Source organism: Pipra filicauda, unplaced genomic scaffold, assembly GCF_003945595.2.
Source record: "Pipra filicauda isolate LSUMZ 115617 unplaced genomic scaffold, ASM394559v2 scaffold155_size1731166_pilon, whole genome shotgun sequence".
NCBI classification, from domain to species: domain Eukaryota; kingdom Metazoa; phylum Chordata; class Aves; order Passeriformes; family Pipridae; genus Pipra; species Pipra filicauda.
In genome coordinates this window covers 227,626-247,122 of record NW_024104051.1, presented here as the reverse complement: position 1 = coordinate 247,122, position 19,497 = coordinate 227,626, and the positions used below count along the sequence as shown (strand labels likewise).

The following is a 19,497-nucleotide window of genomic DNA, read 5'->3' as shown; positions in this document are numbered from 1 at the left end:
CTCTTGAAGTTTAGGATAAATGATTAACTGAAAACCACTCTGGCCTCAGCTTTTCAGGTGATAGATCTGGGAATCGGAGATGGTGCTTTGCTGCCACTCAGCTTCGTGCTCATTCCTGGATTACCCACTGAACCTTAGGATCCCCTTTAATTGAATGCAAAACAATTTCGAGGGAATACGTTTCACTTTGAAATTTAGTCCCGGCTTGCAGAGGAAAGGGACTGCGGTTGGAGGAGAGGGGAGGGAGGAGAGGAGGAGACGAGGGGGACAGGAGGAAATGGCAGATGAACACACACTTTCCGTATTTGTTCATTAAAATTAAAATAAGATCCGGGTCTTTTAGATCCAGCGTGTAAGACGCTGCTCCGGACTTTTTAGACTTGGCCACTGAGTCAGATCAAATCACCAGTTACAGCAAAGTCCTGTTGTTATACTGGACAAAGAATTTTCTACTCATTTCAGGCCCAGTAGGCAGATAAAAAAAATTAAAAGAATTTAACAGTTGATCAATAATTAATTTGTCCATGATGTTTGTTAGTAAGAAATATAAGAAACATTTCCTCTGATTGATTATTTGATTGATTGATTGACTATCAGATTATTCACCGGGGTTATTGCAATAATATCCATAGTTTAAACCCCTATTATTCAGCTATTTTCAGGACATAAATCTATTATTTCTTTATATTTAGTGTCCATAAAATGGTTTTTATTTCCATTTCCTCCTGTGAGTTCACATTTGTGAGCATTTTCACAGGTTTTTGGCAAGCAACTCAACAGAGAACCACCATACAAAAAAAAAGAAAAAAAAAAAGAAAAAAAGAACCCTAAGACTTAATGTATGCACAGAAAATTGTAAACATGTAAAGAACTGAAAGCTTCACGCTGAGTTTCGCCATGCTCCATTTCCCCACCATTTCCTGCTGTCGTTTTAAAGCGATCTCACTCATCTAGAGATCCCGTTTGCAGGAACAGTATGCTTATAATTACTAACAAATCAAGCGGCTACTGTTGCTCTCCCGGTTTATTGATAAGCTGAAGAGAAATGGAAGGGGGAGAAATGACAAAGAGGCTGGAAGGAACCGCAGGAGGAGAAAGAGGGGAAAAAAAGGAGGGAGAAAAAAAGAAGGAGGGAGGAAAGAGAGATAAAGGGATGGAAAAGGAGAAAGGAGAGGAGAAAAGAGAGACAAAGGAGGTAAAGAAAGAAATATAAAGCAAGCGAGAAGGCAGGGATTTTAAAAGGGGGAATTATGTATTTGTGAGTGCTCACATACACACAGCAAATAGAGTTTGGGAGTGAAAGAAAATCGAAGAGTTTCTGCTGGGGATAACAAGAACTAAATGGGATGAAGTGAAAGCAGGAGTGGTGGGGACTCTGCGTGGATACGTGTGTATTATTCTGTTTTACTCCAGCAGTTGTGGCAATCCCCAACCAACTGGGAAAGTTGACATCGGCTAAAAATACACCCTGCATTAGGGTTTATTTACATCCACGCAGGGATTTGACACATGCAGCCGCACACACGGATCTCTTCACCCACAAAACCTCCACGTTCCATTATCTCTGCTGCTGTCTGGGCTATATCTGAAAAGCTCTAGCCATGATGAACATATAGATATGATATAGATAGAGATAATTCATTCCATGGCAAACACTTTTTTGAGGCAGCATTAGGTAATTTACAGAAGATACAGAGCCTAGATAGAATACATCTCTCTGAAGCTATGAAATTGCAATAGATATGCTTACACCGCCTGGTAAGCCTCAAAATGGGTTCAGAGTTATCAGGCTCCAGCTGGTGGGTATGTTCCTACGGTCCTTTTCAGGGAAACAGTGGTAGGAGGAAAAGCTGAGGAGCTCCCAGCATAGCAGGGAAGGGAGCCAGCTTGCTTCCCAAAAGCAATTTGCAAGGGAAAAAAAAATACCGAGCACGTGAAAATCCATATTTCAAAGGTTAACTAATGTAATGAGTGCTCCGAAAGGCCAAAGCGAGTGGGCTGAGGTGCATTTAAGCATTGCACGGGTCCTTCTCTCTTTAGTGAGTTTGGACTAAGATCAGATGTTCGTGGAATTGCTGCCTCTTGTTTAATTTCTCAGTTCACTGGACAGTGACCTGATAAACTGGTCACTAAATATAGCCACGGTAAAGGTGTACTCGAACCACTGAGCCCGTGAGTTTGACCCAAGAAAAAAATGCCAGTCATGAAGATCTGTCTGGTGGCACTGCTTTAATCTAACTTTTTTGTGGCACTGCTTTAATCTAACTTTTTTGTTGTTGTTGTTGTTTATATTTTTTTTAACTTGATACTTCACTCAAATAGACTATCGTACATGAAATAAGTGATATATTTATGTATAATGGGGGAAAATGCATATGGTTTTTTGCTCTGCTGTACTACCTCTGATACACAAAAAAGCCTTCCTATATAGAATCAATGGTAAAAAAAAATCCTATTAATAGCAATGAAAGCAGGAGCGGGCCTCTAACTCTTTTATAACTGTTTCTGAGCTGTTCTCAAACTATTTGAAACCGCCTTTATGAGCTGCATAAAGTGCCTAAGTAAAAATAATAGAGAAATAGGAATCCATTTCACTTTCCGATTCCCTGAAGTCAAGCCACTCAAAATAATTTGTTTATACTGGAGACTATATACAAGGCATAAGAAGCAATATGTATATCTAAAATCGACATGCCTTTTGGTTTTTAGCTGTTATAGAGCTTTTATTGTGGGGGTCTGGTCTGGCAGTAGGAAATGATCTGTAATAAAAACAGTGAAACACGGTTGTGTCTATTCCATACACTGAGGTTATAAAATTGGCAATTGCCCAGTAGTTAGCACTTGGTAATATATTAGGATACCCGATCTTATTGTTTAGCAGCTCCAGACGACTTAAATATCCGCTCAACCCTAATGGTTTGATTCTCCAGATATGTTGCAAATAAACAGGGCTTTTATGACTTAACTGACATGTATTATAAGTACCTAAATAGCTGGCATATGTGCATAATAGAACCCTATTATTTGCCGAATTGGTTTTGCAATTGATTGAGTGGAAACGGGAGATTGTGAAGTAGTATCTGCTCGAAGAGGGTGTGTAATCAATTAGTCTTCTCCTCTGAAACATGCCCGCTGGACTGCCAGGGCTCTGCCACCAGCAAACCCCCCAGTTTTGGAGTATATTTTCTATAAGGAAACGTGTGTTGCCGTGAATCCAAGAGGAAGCAGCAGTAGCAGCTGTCAGCTCTTATTAACTCCTGCATAAAACATACCTTAAGTACGGTTTGTTATCAATTACTTGCAGAAATGAAACAACTGGGAAAATGCAGTGAGGCTCCCTATAAATTAAAGTGATTGGGTGATTGATTAGAGCACCTGCTGTAAATCATAACAGTTACACACAATTATGAGAGAGCTATTTAAGTTCATTTGTAAACAAAACTCATGTCACGGGGGAATTGCTCTCCGTTTTAGTTTAGCCAATTTTTTTGTTTATTTCTGAGTGTGTCTGGTTGCTATTATAGGAATTTGTTCATTATAATCCCCTTGGTTACTCTTAAAATAACCTCACTGGTTTCTCAGAGAAAAGAAATATTTCGTTTTATCTTAGGCAGAGCAACACGGTTTTGTTTTATTTAGCTTCACTTTATCGTCCTCTTTTTATTTTTCCCTATAACTACCTTTAAATATATGTTACAGTAACTAAAACAGCTTTATTTAGGGGCGGGAGAATTCCCAGTAATTCACGGACAGCACAATATGGTCAGAGTGGAGAACACCATGGTAGGACCAGATATTTTTTTCCTGGTGTTCATTTTTCTAAAGGAAAAGACTCATTTTATTTCATAAACCAGACTTAATAAAAACACAAAGCAATAACAGAGCTGCCTTCTCGTTGCTGTATCCTCCAGCCTTTATACTTATTTAAGACAGCAACTCCCTTCGTGTGCTGCATTTATTCCTGGCTCAGCTTAGCAGTAATGGAAACATTAGCCAAAAAAAAGTAAATTTTCCTCTTTTTTTCCCCTCCAGAAAGGCGCTGTCCGTTGTACAAAAGGCATCGGGGGGCTCTGGGTGAGACACAGGCTCAAACCCGAAAGTTGCCAGGTGCTTGCCAATATGTATTTTATTTCCCAATGATTAAACCCTGCATAGAGGCTGTACTGTACCACCCTTCTCTCCATCCATCATTCATGGAGCAGTTTCCTAGAGGTTGGGGGAGCAGCACCCTTTAGGTTGCTGGAGGTAGCCAGAGTTTCAAAATTCCCTTTCATTTTGATGTTCTGTGCATGTCAGAGAGACTGTGGTTATCCCGTGCTCCTTCGTGGCGTGATGATTTCTCTCTCCCCTCCTCCCCTTTTCTTTCTCCAGTTCCGGTTCCTCCAAAATCTGTTACTTCTTTGATGATGAATAAAGATGGCTTCCTGGGTGGAATTTCAGTCAACACCGGGGAGGTGTTTTGCTCTGTCCCCGGCCGCTTGTCTTTGCTTAGTTCAACTTCAAAGTACAAAGTAACTGTGGGAGAAGTTCAGAGGCGACTTTCCCCTCCAGAGTGTCTGAACGCATCCCTCCTAGGAGGAGTCCTTAGAAGGTAAGAGGCATGAAGATGACCGCATGGGGGGCTCCCTGCACACACCAGAAATACTTGGTCAACAGTAAAGATGATTGCAAATATGCATTGACCTTATTGTTATAGCCTGTGTGTGTAACTTTATGGATAAAGTGAAGATAATCAGTGTTCAGACATTGAGATGAATGTATGGACAGCAGAGAAAGATTTGGCCCTGTTTGCTCGCAAATCAAGGAACTGAGACAAGAAAGATTTTTGCTTTTGTATATGAACAGAATTTCTACCTTTTCACCTACTCACACTTCTCTCTTAGAAAGTGGGCAATATAAAATGCCACATTGGATGTGATTCAGGGTGAACTGGAGGTTTTTGAAAACTTGATGCATTTCTAGGGATTTCCTGGATAAATCCACGAGGTTTTCTCTGTATGGCAATAGCAGTCAGACAATTATGTCAGTTATGAGACCTGTTGTCACACAAGACATTATTGAGATTGGCAGGGAACTAATAGGCAGGGTAAGGTAGAGAAGTACCTGACTAAAGAAAAGTCATCAACAGGTAGCTCTGAAAGTCAGAAACTTTGTGCTTCATGCAGAGAAAGTTGCTGGAGGAATCACTCACAGCTGGGCTCGAGGCCTTTGCTGTTTAATATTTGTGCAAATCACCACTAAAATCCTGGTGGATTTTGCTGAAGACCTCAAAATATTTGGCAAAATATCGGTGCTGAGGAAAATGGGGAGGTCTTGTTGCCACTCGATCATATCAAATGGGAGATTGTGGTTTTATCTAAAAGAAAAAAGAGTTTAAGCTCTGAGGTCATTAACTGGAAATACTAAGAGGGGGAAAGGCTTTTTTCTTCTTGGCAGGGACTGAGGGACTGTGAATTGTCAGTATGACTTGGCTGTAAGAAAGGTGAGCCAAAGCTCTGTCTCCATTCAGAACAGAGAAGAAGTCATGAGGTACCAGCATGAGGTACCAGTTCACCCACTCAGACTGACAGGAGATAAGACTTCATTTTCTGTGGGAGAGGTGGACACCAAACTGGTAAGAAAAGTAGGACTTTTAGACAGGAACAGACTTTAGACAGGAACAAATTCATATAAATTGACAGTGAATAAATTTCAGATCATGTTTAAAAGTTGCTAATCCTAGAGGAGAAAATATCTTGACAACTCCTGTAGCCACGGTTGGGATATGATGAGTCTAAGGTGGTTTAAAATGCAGTTTATGTTTGGGGTTCCCCCCTTACCACCCCCTGATGTCGTCGGGGTCTCTGGCTCCATGTCTGGAGATGAGAGGGAAAGTTCTTTTCCGTGCAGTCAGTCACCCAAACACACACACGAGAATCAGGATCTCCTAAAATAGATGCAGTTCCACGTGAATGTCTGTAATCATTGTTCAGCTGCAAGCCTTGCCAGTGAGAGCAGCAGAGACTTTTACTTACAGATGCTAAACCTTCCTGCTCCTTCTGCGCAACCATAAATGGAGCAGGGAGAACATCTGAGAGATACCCTGTAGAAAATACAATTATCAAGGTAAAGAAACATTATTATTGAACTTCAGTGGATTTCTGGAGGTGGCCCAAGCCGTAACCATTGGCTGCTGCTGACTTCAGTTCCTATCTCGAATCTAAATTTTAGACAAGCTTTTGGTTCAGAGCAGATGAAATATAAAAAGCTACTCTCTTACAATTCTGCCATCCAGTCCGATTTACTTTGATATAAAATAGTGAGATGCCAGTCTGTCTTCTCTGTAGCTTTTGATTTCCTTTCGCTAAGTGTGACTGCTAATTCTTAAACAAATTTTAAGTAAAGAACTTAGAGATAGTTGGGACAGACTCTGTTGTTAGGTGCCAAAACTCTCCCGGACTTCGCAGGTGGCAAGATTTCATCCCTGAGGCTTTACATATGTATGGGCGTTCGAACAATAGCTCTGAATTTCCCACCCATAGCTCACTCATCCTTTTATTGCCCTTATCAGTAACCTCCGACAGATACTCAAATCTCTCCCCAGGCAATCTATTCCCTCTATTCCCTCTATATAACACCCCCTGCCTCAGGTGAGCTCTTCCTCTCAGCATCGCCTTCCCGCACAAGAACACACACACGCGTGCGCGAAATGGTTTAATAAATATTTTCCTCCTCTTCTATTTATCCACAGGCGCACACATTCTCCCTTTGAGCTTTTCCGATTTTTTTTTTTATCCTCTCTTCCCGTTCTGTCTCTTTAAGGGAAAAAAACCAGGTGATTGAATCTTCCTCTACCTTTCTGCCCATCCCTTTCCTCTATCGTAATGCAAGTTGGCGTCATACAACAGGAACCCATTTGTTCTCTAGATCGGGACCGTTCCGTTAATTATTGCTGTTTGGCATTATTTGATTTCCCTGGATAAAACAGGGAGAAAAGTGGGTTCATCCCCACCTCTACCCTTGGGAGAAATTAGGCAAATCTCAGCAAAGCCGAGCAGAAATCAACACCCCCAAAATCCTTGACGTCGAGGGAAAACCCTCCCAGGCTCCGCTGACTGCACAGACTAAACGTTTCTTCCAGGAACACTGCGGGGTTAATCACGATGTTAATTTCTTTGCAATTCTAGAGCCAAATCGAAAAACGGGGGGAGATCTTTGCGAGAAAGGCTAGAAAAAATCGGTTTGAATTTACCAGCCGGCAGGCGTAAGGCCGCAAATGTCACTTTACTCACCTCCCTGGTGGAAGGTAAGCCGAGGGTCGCAGCTCCCTTCACACCCCTGCCTGCTCTGAACTCCTGTCTGACATTTTACCAACCAAAAAACCCTCAAAACAAAAAGAAAGAAACACCACCAACTTTGGGGATCAGGTGGGAAAACCTTGCAGAGGTGAAACTCAGGGCGGGCTAGGAGAAACACCTGCACGATGAAGGATCCCATTCCCAAAACTGAAGTCACTGGCTGGAGGATCATTGATCCTTCTTGGTGGCAAGAATGAAGGAGTGTGTCTATGCCTGTGCGTGTGTGTGTACCTGTATGTGTATGTGTAATTCCGCAGGGCAGTCCCATTCCTCGTTGTTATTCCTTTCCAGTCTATGCCCTCCGACTCCACACCTACTCCATCCTCTCGCTAATTCGCTCCTCCCGAGCTGATTTATAGCCGCTACAAGATGCTCAATAGGGAAAAATAATACAATTTTTTTTTTCTGTAAGAAATCAGAGCAATTTAAGACTCGCAGAGCTCGGTTTCGCTTAAGGTGGTTGGAGCTGAACAAAGAGACCAGCTATTTCCGAGGAAGGAGAGAGGGAAGGGGAAACTGAAGTTTCAACTCATTTCAAGTCAGCTAATGGTATTTTGGTGGCCTTTGATTTGTTGTTACTGTACCGAGAAGGAAAATTTAGAGTCACTAATAAGTTTAGGATATGTGCGTGTTTATGCTAAGAGAAGTTGGACCTTCTCCAAAAAAAACCTATCCGGAATAGTATGGATGCAATTATAAATTCTATGTATCTGCACTACACATACACACCGAGAGGCGTATAAATAATCCACTTATCTCTCCTGCATGTGAGCGTGCATAAATATTTGTGCTAGATACTAACTTTTCAACTCTTTTGATTGAGTTATGGGGGCGATAAGACCTTTTACCGCGTGCAGAGCTGAAGGAAGGCTCGTAAAAACACTGAGCCTGAGAGGCAGGAGCTCCTCCTGGTACCCGCGTGGAGGTGATGCCGAGCAAGGCACAGTGTAGGTTACGGATACAGGATATAGGGTCTCGCTGTAGGAGATGTGAAGTATTTCGGGGGTGACAAGTGCCCTTTGGCGCCCGGGTTAGCGCAGCTTCGCCCCCGCTGTGTGTGTGAACCCCCAGTTCACAGCCCCTCTCCGAGGCTGCTGTGAGGTTCAGAAGCTGGTGGGTTTATGTAGTGCCGCTGAGCTCTATGTCAAATGTGCAGCAAGGTGTACACGCCTGTGCTCTCCCCTGATTCCCTCACAAATCAACAGTTTACCTTCAGGGAGATCCCTCCCTTTGGAAAAAGCTGCACCTGATGGAGTTTGAATTTTTTTCTTTTTTTTTTTCCCTGTCACCAGCCAGGCTTTTGCTGCTCCTGTATCGCCAGGAGCAGGAATGGTCCGGTCGGTCTCCGCCTCTGTTGCCCTAACGCTGCCCGGGAGGACTCTTCCCGGCGCGGGGATCCCACTTCCAGGCTCTCCCGGGTGCTCTCGCCTTCATTAACCGGTTTGATCATTAGCGAGAAGCATTGAGAAGCAGGAGATGACGTTGAAAAGCAACTCCTGATAGTTAAAAATAATGTGGTCCTGGAGTTATTAGACATACCTGTTTTACGTGTTGGAAATCTTCCCCCTCGTCCCTCAGGCGATGCTTTAAAGGGTTTAATGCTTTATTCTAGAGGGGCTGAGCTATAATCTGGTGGAATCCCCCTAGAGTCTGAGGGGTTTTTTTCCCCTCCTCTTTTCCTCCTTTCTGCAGCTACTGTCTTCTTGTGGCATGAAGTACACCAGTAGGAGTTGGATGACACAAACCTCTGGAGGCAAGAAACCTGAAACTAGGCAGGCAGGAAAAATGACAATTAGAATTAGAGTTAGAATAATAATTATTTTTTTTTTCACAGAAAAAGTTCCCATTAGTTGTTTTCTTTCCACCGGGCAGAGAGGAGTTCCTGTTACATGATGGTCAGTTAAAAATGCAGATTATTAAATTGCCATCGGGCTAAATACAGTTATCTCCATAATTTTATAAATGTGGCACTAACTGTGATAATGATGCAAGTACTCTGTGTGCATAAAGTGTGTATATAATGTCCCACAAAGAATTAACATTATATTCACACTGTATCCACATCTGTGAAGTTTTGGACAATGATCTGATGTGTTGAAATAGGAATGGTTTCTCCGCTCTTAAGAGGAGTTTGAGTTCTTTAATCTTTCAGGATTCTCCAGGTTTCCCTTGTGGTTTTTTGGTTACTTTTTTTTTTGGCCCTGCTAATTTTAAAGTTTTTTTCTGTGTGTGAGTGGTGTATATGTTTTCCCCTGTGTTCTGCACAACCATTGTAGCAAAAACAAATCTCATCAGCTCAAAATCTGTCCCATCAACTTCTGTCCCCAAATTAGGACTTGTGGAGGGAAAACACATACTTGGAGCCTGTCCCTAAGGTGGAAGGGATGCTATGAAGCCTGTCCCTAAGGTGGAAGGGATATTATTAGCTTTCCAAACACGGCTCGAAGGAGCTGGTGTCTCCCAGGGGAGCGGTGGGCAGGTCGGAGCCAGCCCAGCCCGGGGCCGGCGGTACTCGGAGGTGTTAATCCCCCTCTCGTTCCCTTCAGGTGAGGCCGTTCATTTAGCTCGGGATTTTGGGTACATCTGTGAAACGGAGTTCCCAGCCAAAGCTGTTTCTGAATACCTGAACAGACAGCACACGGACCCCAGCGACCTCCACTCCAGGAAAAACATGCTGCTTGCTACAAAGTGAGTGTGAAGTTAAATACCCCCCTTCTGCCCTTCCCCTCCTTAAACCCTTCCTCTGAGCTCGCTGCTAGGGGAAAGCAGACGGAGTTTCCAGTGGCCCCGCGGGGAAGAAGGATGCTCCTATCGCCCCACGGACCTCTGCATCCCCTTGCAGTGGGAATCCTGTCAGCAGACTCTGCCCCTATAGAGGTTGTAGGCGACCGTTCCCTATCTATTGTGCATCATTTCCAAGCCACTCCCAGTTAAAGGAAAGGGGGGGAAAAAAAACCTTCTATATTTTGCTTCCATTGCATGTCTGTCTGTTCCTCCTGCTGCTCACACGCACCTGTCTGTCTGCTACCAAATTGCAATGGCTTTTCCGTGTGATTTAATTAAAAAAATATATATTTAAAAAAAAAAAAAAAGAGGAAAAAAGGAGAAAAAATGGAAGAACAACACCGTGTACTGCTAATGATTCTTGGTTTGGCCCCTCCAAGCCATCTCTCTCCCTAGGGACTTCCTCAGTGGATGTGCTGTATGTGATGATTTACACTTGGCTGTGCCTCCCAGGCTACTCACTGGAGGCTTCATGGTTTGCTCGAGTCCTCAGCAGTGGGTGCTGAGTGTTCACACATCTTCATCTATCTGGAAAAAGAAAAAGAGGAAAAAAAAGAAAGAAAAATACCAGCCCAAACAGTTCTCATTTATTTCATGCTCTGGGACGTGCCCTGCCTCCGATGACAGTGTAATTTAAAGAAATATATGGAGGGTCGAAAAATCATTTGCTCAAATTTGTCCAGATGTTTCTTAGACGTGATTGGAATTTGATTGCCCTTTCCGCAGGGTCAGAAGATATTAATGTCCCAGAACTTTAATTGCTCGCAGACCCTGCTTTGCTCTTTGAAGATGTAAAATGTTGGACTCATTACTGTTTGTTCTCCAAATTCAAAGTTTCCTCTCTTGCACTTTCTTAATGGATAATACACATAGAAGTAGACCTTTTTCTTTCCCCACCCTCTGAAACCTTTAACCCACTGGGAATTTCAGAGAATTTCAGAGGAAGAGAGCTGAATGTCTTTTTTAAAGGGTTTCTTTTTTCTTTTTTTTTTTTTTTTTTTTTTTTCTCTTTTGAATTCTGGCCTTTTTTTCCCCCCCCTCCAGTCCCTGGGTAGGCATTTGTCTTAAAAAAAACCCTATTCCTTTGGGAACCCTTAAAGAAACTCTTCCTTTGGGAACCCCACCAGCCCCCAGGATTTCTACATTGCCCAGGCACTTGTTGACTTGAAGGTCTTGTGGACCAGAGTAAAGCAAAAGTGTGTGTGTGTGTGAATTCATTAGAAAAGTCGAACCTGATTTTTCAAAGGTGCAGGCAAACAAACATGAGCCAGATGTCGACTCTGATGTGTTAATTGGGGTGTCACCCCCCCCCAAAATAAAATTAGAAGTGCTCACTTTGTTCCTCATGCCATGAATAAGCAATCATGGAGTCCCACAGTCCTGGTTTTTCTCAATAAGGTGGCCCAGCTTCAGCAGTGTCAGGGGAGGCTCCGTTTTGGCCCTTCCCTGCACCAGGTGCCAGTGCAGCCAGCAGCTCTCAGTGCATGGTTGTGCTTTCCTTTGGGAACACCACCAGTGGGAGCTGCTTTGAACCAGTCAGGCCTTCAGGAGGATGGGTGGTTGGCAGACCCAAGACACATGTCCCTTTCCTCCTGGTTGTTTCTAGAGCCACCAAGCAGAGTTGGGTTTTCACAGTTCTTTGGGAAAATCCTTGTGGCTGCTGGAGAGATTTTTATGTCCAGATCTGGTGTTATCCTGCAAATGCAAAAACCTTTCCCCTGAAGAACATCATTCTGAGCTGCTGGCTCACCATAGCTGGTCCTCAAACAGTTTTGGGAAAGGAAGGCAACAGAAAGGTCCCATTTTGTGTCTTGAGATCAGCTTTGGCCTGACCCTGCCCCTTCCTTCAGCCTTGGTTGTCACAGAGAATGGTTGGACGAGCCTAACGACCACTTTTCTCTCTCTCCCTTCCTCTCTTTGGCTTTCTCTCTTTCCTGCAGGCAACTTTGTAAAGAATTCACAGATCTCTTGGCCCAGGACAGGACGCCCATTGGGAACAGCCGGCCCACCCCTATTTTGGAACCGGGCATTCAGAGCTGCTTGACTCACTTCAGCCTCATCACTCATGGCTTTGGGGCCCCCGCAATCTGCGCTGCCCTCACGGCCCTCCAAAACTACCTGACTGAAGCTCTCAAAGGCATGGACAAGATGTTCTTGAACAACAACACTGCTAACAGGCACACATCTGGCGAAGGACCAGGTAGTAAAACTGGAGACAAGGAAGAGAAACACAGAAAATGAGAGAGAAAGAGAGAGAGAGAGAGAGAGAGAGAGAGAGAGAGAGGAAAAAAAATTAGAGAGAAAGAAAAAAGAAAAAAGTTAAATAAGAGGAGAAAAGAGAGAGAATCTTTTAAAACAAAACCTTCTTAATTTTAGCTTTAAAAATACTGGATTGGGCTTTGGAAGAATTCTATTAGGTAGGACAAAATAATAATAATAAAATAAAAACAATAATAAAGAAAGACAATAATTTAAGATCAGAGGAGCACAATGGCGCAAGACCAGTGGTTCAGAGTCTCTTGCCAGGAACGTGTGAAGACAACCACCAGGATTTTTTTCCCACTTCTGTTCTTTCACATTTTTTAAATAATGATTTGGGGGGGAGGGGAATATAATAATAATTAATAATAATAATAAAAGAAAGAAATGAATAACTTATTGGAAGAAATCGCAGAAACCTTTTTGGTGTCAGTGCTTTGATTTCTTGAGCTGCACAGTCTGTCTTGCTTTTATTTTTTTTTTTATTTTATTCTTTTTTTTGTTTTCAACAACGTCCTGTCTCCACCTTGACTAAAATGATCTTCCAGAGTGTTCCTTTCTGAGCAACCCCATCATTCCCCCCAACTCTTCCCATCTCATCTCACCACCCTGGTTCTGTCTAGACTAGGAAAGGAGGGGAGGTGAGCGCACAGACCCCTCACCAAGCCATCAACCAGCTGCTTTCATGGCAGCATCTTAACTTCAGGTGCCACCAGAAGGGGAGTTTCGAGTCACTGTAGCTCAGCTGAATTAGCCAACTCTATTTTTTAAGAACTGCTTTGTTTTTCCTGGTCTAGACAGACTCTCTGTTTAGATGACCAGAGTTTACAGGCGTGTCTGGGTGTGTGTGTGCCTCTGTGTGTGCATCTGTGGATGTGCACACACACCTCCTCAGGGGGGTGTGTGAATGCTGTGTATGTTTGTGTATATATATGTATATATGTGGATATATACATATATATATATATATATATATAAAATATGTGTGTAGAGCCGCACATATTAATGCATGCAAACATACCTTTGTAATTTAGTACTTGTCCTTGATGGTAAAATGCCTTGTCTATAAATGGGTTGCAAAATCTGGAAGTAAGGTCTGGTAAAATGTCAGCACTATCTGATTTCTTTATTTTCTGAGATCTCCTCTTTTTCTCTAGGGAGTTTTATATTCCTAACTATGCCAATGTTTCAGTCCTTAATTTCCTTGACTAGTGTGTGTGAGAGATATCTTCCCTCATTTTTAAAGAACTGTTAACAACAACAAAAAATGAGTGATATGAGTATGTAATTCTTTCTCAGGAGTATGCACTATTTTATTTTCTTCTGTTTCCTAAAGCTTTGCCCGCTTGGCTTATGAGCTTCTTCAAAGAGGACTAGAGATCCCTACACAATATATCAGGTACAGAGAAAAAAAATCCACAATTCTGATATTCTGATACTTTTTTTTTTTTTTGCTTTTTTTTTTGCTTTTTCAAATCAAAGCCAGTTGTTACCGAATTCTGTAGGTGCACTTCTTTAAAGAAGCTCAAAGGGAATAATTTGAATGAGATAAAAATATAAGTTGAAATCGAGGTGTACTGTTGCAAAGAAAATAAGAGCTGTGTTGAATGTTACCGCACTTGCTTGGCACTAGGGTTTTGTACCCAGGGAGGAAAGGGTTGCCATGTGAGCTGACTCCTTGTGATGGGAGCGGGGAGGGTTTACCAGGGAATATCCTGATTTCTGAGCTCAGTTTGAGGAAATCTGGTTCTCTTAGAAAGCTTTTAAAAAAAAAATGTCTTGTGACTCTTTGCTTTTGAACAAGTCGGTGTGGTAAGGGGGGAAAAAAACTTCTTAATTCCAATGTTTTTCTTGGTGGTTTGGTGTCTGACAGGATGTCTTATGCATATGATTTGGGCTGATGAGGGTGGAGGGGAATTCTTATTTCTTTCCTCTCTTTTTTTTTTTTAATTTTTTTTAACATACATTTCTTTGTCTTCTCTGGTAAAAATAACTCTGAAGTGTAAGGATGTGAATTTCTGTTTGGATTCTGCTGTCTCGGGTACTTGCATGTGTTTCTCAGTGGGGTAGGGTTCGTGCACTAACACATCTTTTTGCTTATGTCAGAACAGTTACTGGGTGTGGGTAAAACCTCCTGGAGTCACTGGCAAAACTCCAGTGGGGTCAGGCCTCCCCCCATGATCCCTGTTAAAGCTGCAGGACTCAATCCCACCACCCCAAGCAGGCCCACCTGAACTCAAAACAAGAGAGAGAGAGAGAGAAATAAAAGAGAAGCCTTAGCCTTGCTTTAATTTCTAGATACCTTCCAAAGTGGATGGTGGGGGAGAAACAATTCAGCAATACTCTCAACATCCCTCAACAGAATTTTCTTAAAGCAAACAATCCTCTTGTCATCCTTAGTGTCCTTAGCTCCCTGAGACACGGTTACACTTGAGGGCCTGCCCTGCTTTTCATATCTTTGTGCAGCAAGGTCTCAGCTCTTGTTCTCTATTTGTGATTTGGGCATGTGTGTGGCAACAGAAACCCAGCAATCATCTAATTCCAAAGAGCACTGACCCCTGTGGAGCTGCTCCTCGCTCATGGACCTTTGGTTCTTCTGGGGCAGAGTGCTATAGGGGATCTCCTGTGAGAAAATGGGGGAACTGAGGCTGGTAGCCTTCTCCATGGGCTGTTGGGATGAGTTGCAGGTATCCTTAGACCCTGGCATGTCCCTGCCAGTGGGTTTGGTTGTGGCAGGGATTGGCACAGCCCTGAGGATGTCACCAGAGGAGGTGTGGTAGTCAATCCTCATGGATCCCTCACCAGCAGGTTGGGGACTCCCAGACTGAAAAGCAACCCCCAGGCAGCTCCCAGTCCTCCAAAACCTATCCCTTGCCAACCACCTCCACTTTCATCAGACTTCTAGGGAAGGGCAATCCAGACTCAAGTGCAGGGCATGTCCCAACAGTGATGTGTGGGACAGGGAGAGGGTATGTGTGTGTATCTGGGGAGGAACAAATGGCACCACCCCAAAGCACATCTTCCTTCTCTACCTGATGAGAATATCCTGTTTATTGAAGTAGAGCACAAAGTGCTGGCTGTTGCTTTGTCTGCCCTCTGCATACAGGATTTTTTGGGTCCAGCCCTCCAGAATCACCCGGTGGGTGTGGGGAGCCCCCAAGTTGGCTCTCAGTCTTCCACCTCCCCAGCTGCACACACAGGCCCGTGGGGACCTGCTCCCTGCCACCCCAGAGCTTCCAACTGAAGGCTCTGAGGGAATGTTGGGGTGGTCTTCCCTTGTCTTTGGGAGAAATATTGGGAATGCTCCTTTTAACTGCAGAAGGCAGTTATCCCACCACCACCTGTGAGTTAATGAGGAGAGGGAACCTTTGGAACTTCTTGGGGAAAGACCTGCTTGCACGTGTGAGGGCCTCATCCTGCTGCTATTGAAATCTCCCCTAGGCACAGGTTTGGTCACCTGGATCAGGACTTAAATGTTGAGCAGGTTGAGGGAAGAGTTTCAATCTGTCTCTCGTGCCTTCTACCTGGAAGAGACAGACTGCACGTGTCAGGCTGTGCATCACTCAGGCAAAATAAAGCCAAATTCCGGAGACAAAATCCATGAGGTTTGCGATTGAAATGCAAACAGGGAGAAAACATGACATAGAAGCACATATCTCTGTTTTCCCTCTGGCTTAGTGCTGCTTCCAGAGGGAAATATCCATTGCTTGGTGGCCCCTATCAGTGCTGAGAGAGATGTCCCCCCCAAACTAAATCAGCCTCCCTCTGGAAGGCATTTTCCTGCTCCCCTCCACTTTCCCAGCCCGACTACTTGTGTTGGCGGGGCACCTCAGACGTTTATCTGATAATTGAGTTATTAAAAGATTTGGTTTCCTCGGGATCATAAATCAATAAACAGGAGGATTAACACGGCAGCTTTGCTTTGTAACTCAAGGGAAAAGTTTGAGGAGAGACCATGAAAAGTTTGTTTTCAAACCAAACAGGTGGGTTGCTGTAAATTTTATTTCATTCTCAGTCTCGATTTTTTTTTAAATAGCTATTCTCTATTTGCCGTTGGAAAGATCTTTGTTTTTGTACGCTCCCTGACCTTTTCTTTTTTTTTCCTGGTTGTTATTCATACAAGATGTGAAGGAAACAAGAAGCCAATTTTATGGGAATCCTTTTACAACCCGATGATTTCTTTAAAATCGGGTCGTGTCTTGTCCCACCTAATAGAAATTCTCTGTGAGAAGCTGTTTAAAGTCCCTTTGCATCCCAGACCAACCTCTCCCCAAATCCCCAAATTTGCATTTGGGGCCGGGAAGGAGGGGGGGAAGGATGGTTTTAAGACCTTCAGCTGTGCCCAAAGGGCTTATTCCCTTTCCCTGCTCATCTCTTTCTGACCGGTTTATCATACAGACCTGTCCGGCTCTATTTTAATGCGTTTCTCGGAGAATTTGGTGCTTGTTTCATCTGCCGTAAGCGTTGCCAGATCGATCCGGCCAACCTCCCCCTCCCCTCCGGCTTCCCTGTGTCAGAGACCGTAGGCTTTTTACAAATAGTATATTTTCTTATACAAAGGGAAAAAAAATAAAAGAAAACATCCCCAAACACACTGGCAAACGCCTGAACATTGAGAGAGAGACGAAACACTGTGTGCCAGCGAGATATAAAGAAAAAAAAAAAAAAAGCCCCAACAAATGCAAAGCTCTGAAAAAGCAAATGAGAAACTGGAAAGATGAAAGAAAAAATAATAAATTCTCCTTTTATGCCCCAAACGATCCTTTTCACCTCCTCTTCTTGAAAAATCTGACCATGCAGTGAGAAATATCAGTTTATCGACTCTTCCTGAGAAGAAATGCGGAGAGGCATTCAGTATTGAGTTTGTATATATTTATTTATGCTTAATTTAACGGGAATGTGTAAATATGGCGAGCAAGTAGTTTTTGGGTTATTTATCTGTGACTCTATACCTCTGTGAATGGGTGGGGGAATTTAAAAACAAAAAGTATATAAAAAAACAAACAAAAAAGAAAGAAAAAATAAAACCAACAAAAAAAATATCCCGCTTGACTAGATAGTATCCTATCTGAATCTTTTCTGGTCTTTATAGACAAGCTGTTATGGTAATGGGTAGAAATTGGTTTCTTGTCCAGTGATGACCTGATTTACATAAATAATAAGAATAAGAATAAAAAAAAAAGAGATTGTTGTGTTTTGTTGTATTTTCCTCTTCAGTTTTTTTGAATGTTGGTGCTGCTTTGATTCTGCAGACGGATTTACTTATAACGCCAATAAGTCTTTATTTTCCCATTCTAGGCTTTGGGGAAATTCAGGATATGTCTCTACATTAAAAAAAAAAAAAAAAAAGACAAAAAAAAAGACAATAAATATTGCTTCTCAGAAATGTTGGTATTTTATTTCTGTCTGACTCAAAAGTGTCCATATTTTTTCCCACTCTTACCTCCTCATTCTAAGCAGACCTGTAATAAACCTCATGTCATGTTAACGTGAGCTTTCGTTTCATTTTGCTTTTACCAACTGAATTAGGAGTAAATCTTTTTCATTCTAAAGTATAAGCCATTAAAAGAAAATGTTATGTAAGCCTGAAATATCAGCAAACTTTTTTGACCCCATTGTTGTGTTACTGTTATTGTACATTTCATTTCTGTATACCTGGATGTGTGTGTATATATATGTATATTTATATATACTCTTATATAGAGATCGGGATATGTTCGTATTCACAATGCGGGATTATTTTCTACCTTTGGGTCTCCACCTGCAGCACCAGCAACTAACAAAAGAAAATATTCCAGCGAAAACTCCTTTCTCCACCTTCCCCCCTCCCTTCCCCTCCGTTCCCAAGTCGCCTTTATTTAGGTTTGTAATCGCCGCGGAGCTGAGGGGAGAACCGGATCCCCAGGGCGAACCCGGAGCCACTCCGCAGTGACTCGGGGTTTACCCTGAGGTTGGGGGAAGGAGGAGGGGGAGCAGATTAAGGCCTCAGGATTTTTTAATTAATTGTTTTTTACTGGTATTATAGACAACACTTTTTTTTTTTTTTTTTCCTGGAAAGGACTGTCGATTTTAACCCTGCGCACAGTCACCCTGAAAACAAACACATGCGTGTGCTCAAACAGGGAGCCCTGAGGGTGGAAAACCGGTTTAAAGCCTCGCTTTTACTGCGGCGAACTATTTCAGTTAAATACCCGCTCTGAAGGCTCGTCTGGGTTGGGGTTTATCTGTTGGTTTTTAAGAGAGCGGTGGTTGGAGAGGGCAGACAGAGGTGCAGGAGCCCTAACAGGCGGTGGATCGGTTTTTGCAACTTAATATTTCTCTAGGAGGGGATGGAGGAATAGCAAGAAAATAAATCCAGCCCCACCTCCATCTCCCAAACTACCTCCCTTCTCCCTCTCCTTCCAGCTTGGACTACAGGAGCCGGCTCAGCTGATCGCCCAAGGTGTCCAAAATAAATCATCATCTTCATCATAATAAAAAAACCTAAACCAAACAACACTGCAAACGACGACCCCAAAGTGTGTTCTATGGGAAAGCTTTCGAGGCTCGGCTGCCTCGGCTTCCGCCAGGCTTGGACTCAGCCGTGACCTACTTTCTCTCCGTGGTGTGATGGCAAAAACGCCCGGAGCAAGTTCGTGGGGCCCGGGATGGAGGAGGCGGGTGGGTGGGTGGATGGGGGGGACGGGAGCAGCAGTGCCCGGGGTCCGAGAAGCGGGAAAACGAGGTGGGGGAGCAGCGGAGCCGCGAGAAAAGAGCAGAGGGAATCCTTCCCCTCCCCGCCTTTTTCTTTCCTCCTTTTCACTGGGGCTTTGCAGGGTGGCGAGTGGGGGAACCCCAAACCTCCTCTCCTCAACGCCTCTGACCCAACTGCGGGCAGGTGTAGGGCGAGGATGCCGGTGGGCTGGGAATAGCAGCGGCGCTGGAGCTGTTTCCCCAAAGCCAGGCGGTATGCCATGCTTTTGGACTTTGTTTTGTTTGCTTTTGTTTTCATCGCACCGATGGTATTATTTTTAGTAGAGCACATGTTTTGCATGAAACCTTTCAAAATAGCCCTCGCCGCTCCCGGTGGAGTCTGAGAGGAGGTTGTTTGGGGGGAAAAGGGGGAGACCAGGAAGTT

At 43.4% G+C, this 19,497-nt stretch overlaps 1 protein-coding gene across 2 annotated transcripts in view; it reads left to right on the top strand.

Annotated features, from left to right (window-relative positions):
* The window catches only part of TFAP2B (transcription factor AP-2 beta), a 33,400-nt gene extending 14,530 nt beyond the window's left edge, over positions 1–18,870 (top strand). Inside the window, exons 4-9 of one of the 2 annotated variants that reach the window (XM_039379089.1) lie at positions 4,372–4,591; positions 7,167–7,285; positions 9,884–10,025; positions 12,062–12,321; positions 13,717–13,779; positions 18,786–18,870. In XM_039379089.1, the coding sequence (XP_039235023.1) occupies positions 4,372–4,591; positions 7,167–7,285; positions 9,884–10,025; positions 12,062–12,321; positions 13,717–13,757 (782 nt within the window). In that variant the 3' untranslated portion in view covers positions 13,758–13,779; positions 18,786–18,870. Of the gene's footprint in view, positions 1–4,371; positions 4,592–7,166; positions 7,286–9,883; positions 10,026–12,061; positions 12,322–13,716; positions 17,874–18,785 lie in introns of those variants that run through there. The other variant, XM_039379090.1, reaches the window with a different exon arrangement.
* Positions 18,871–19,497: the final 627 nt, after the last annotated feature.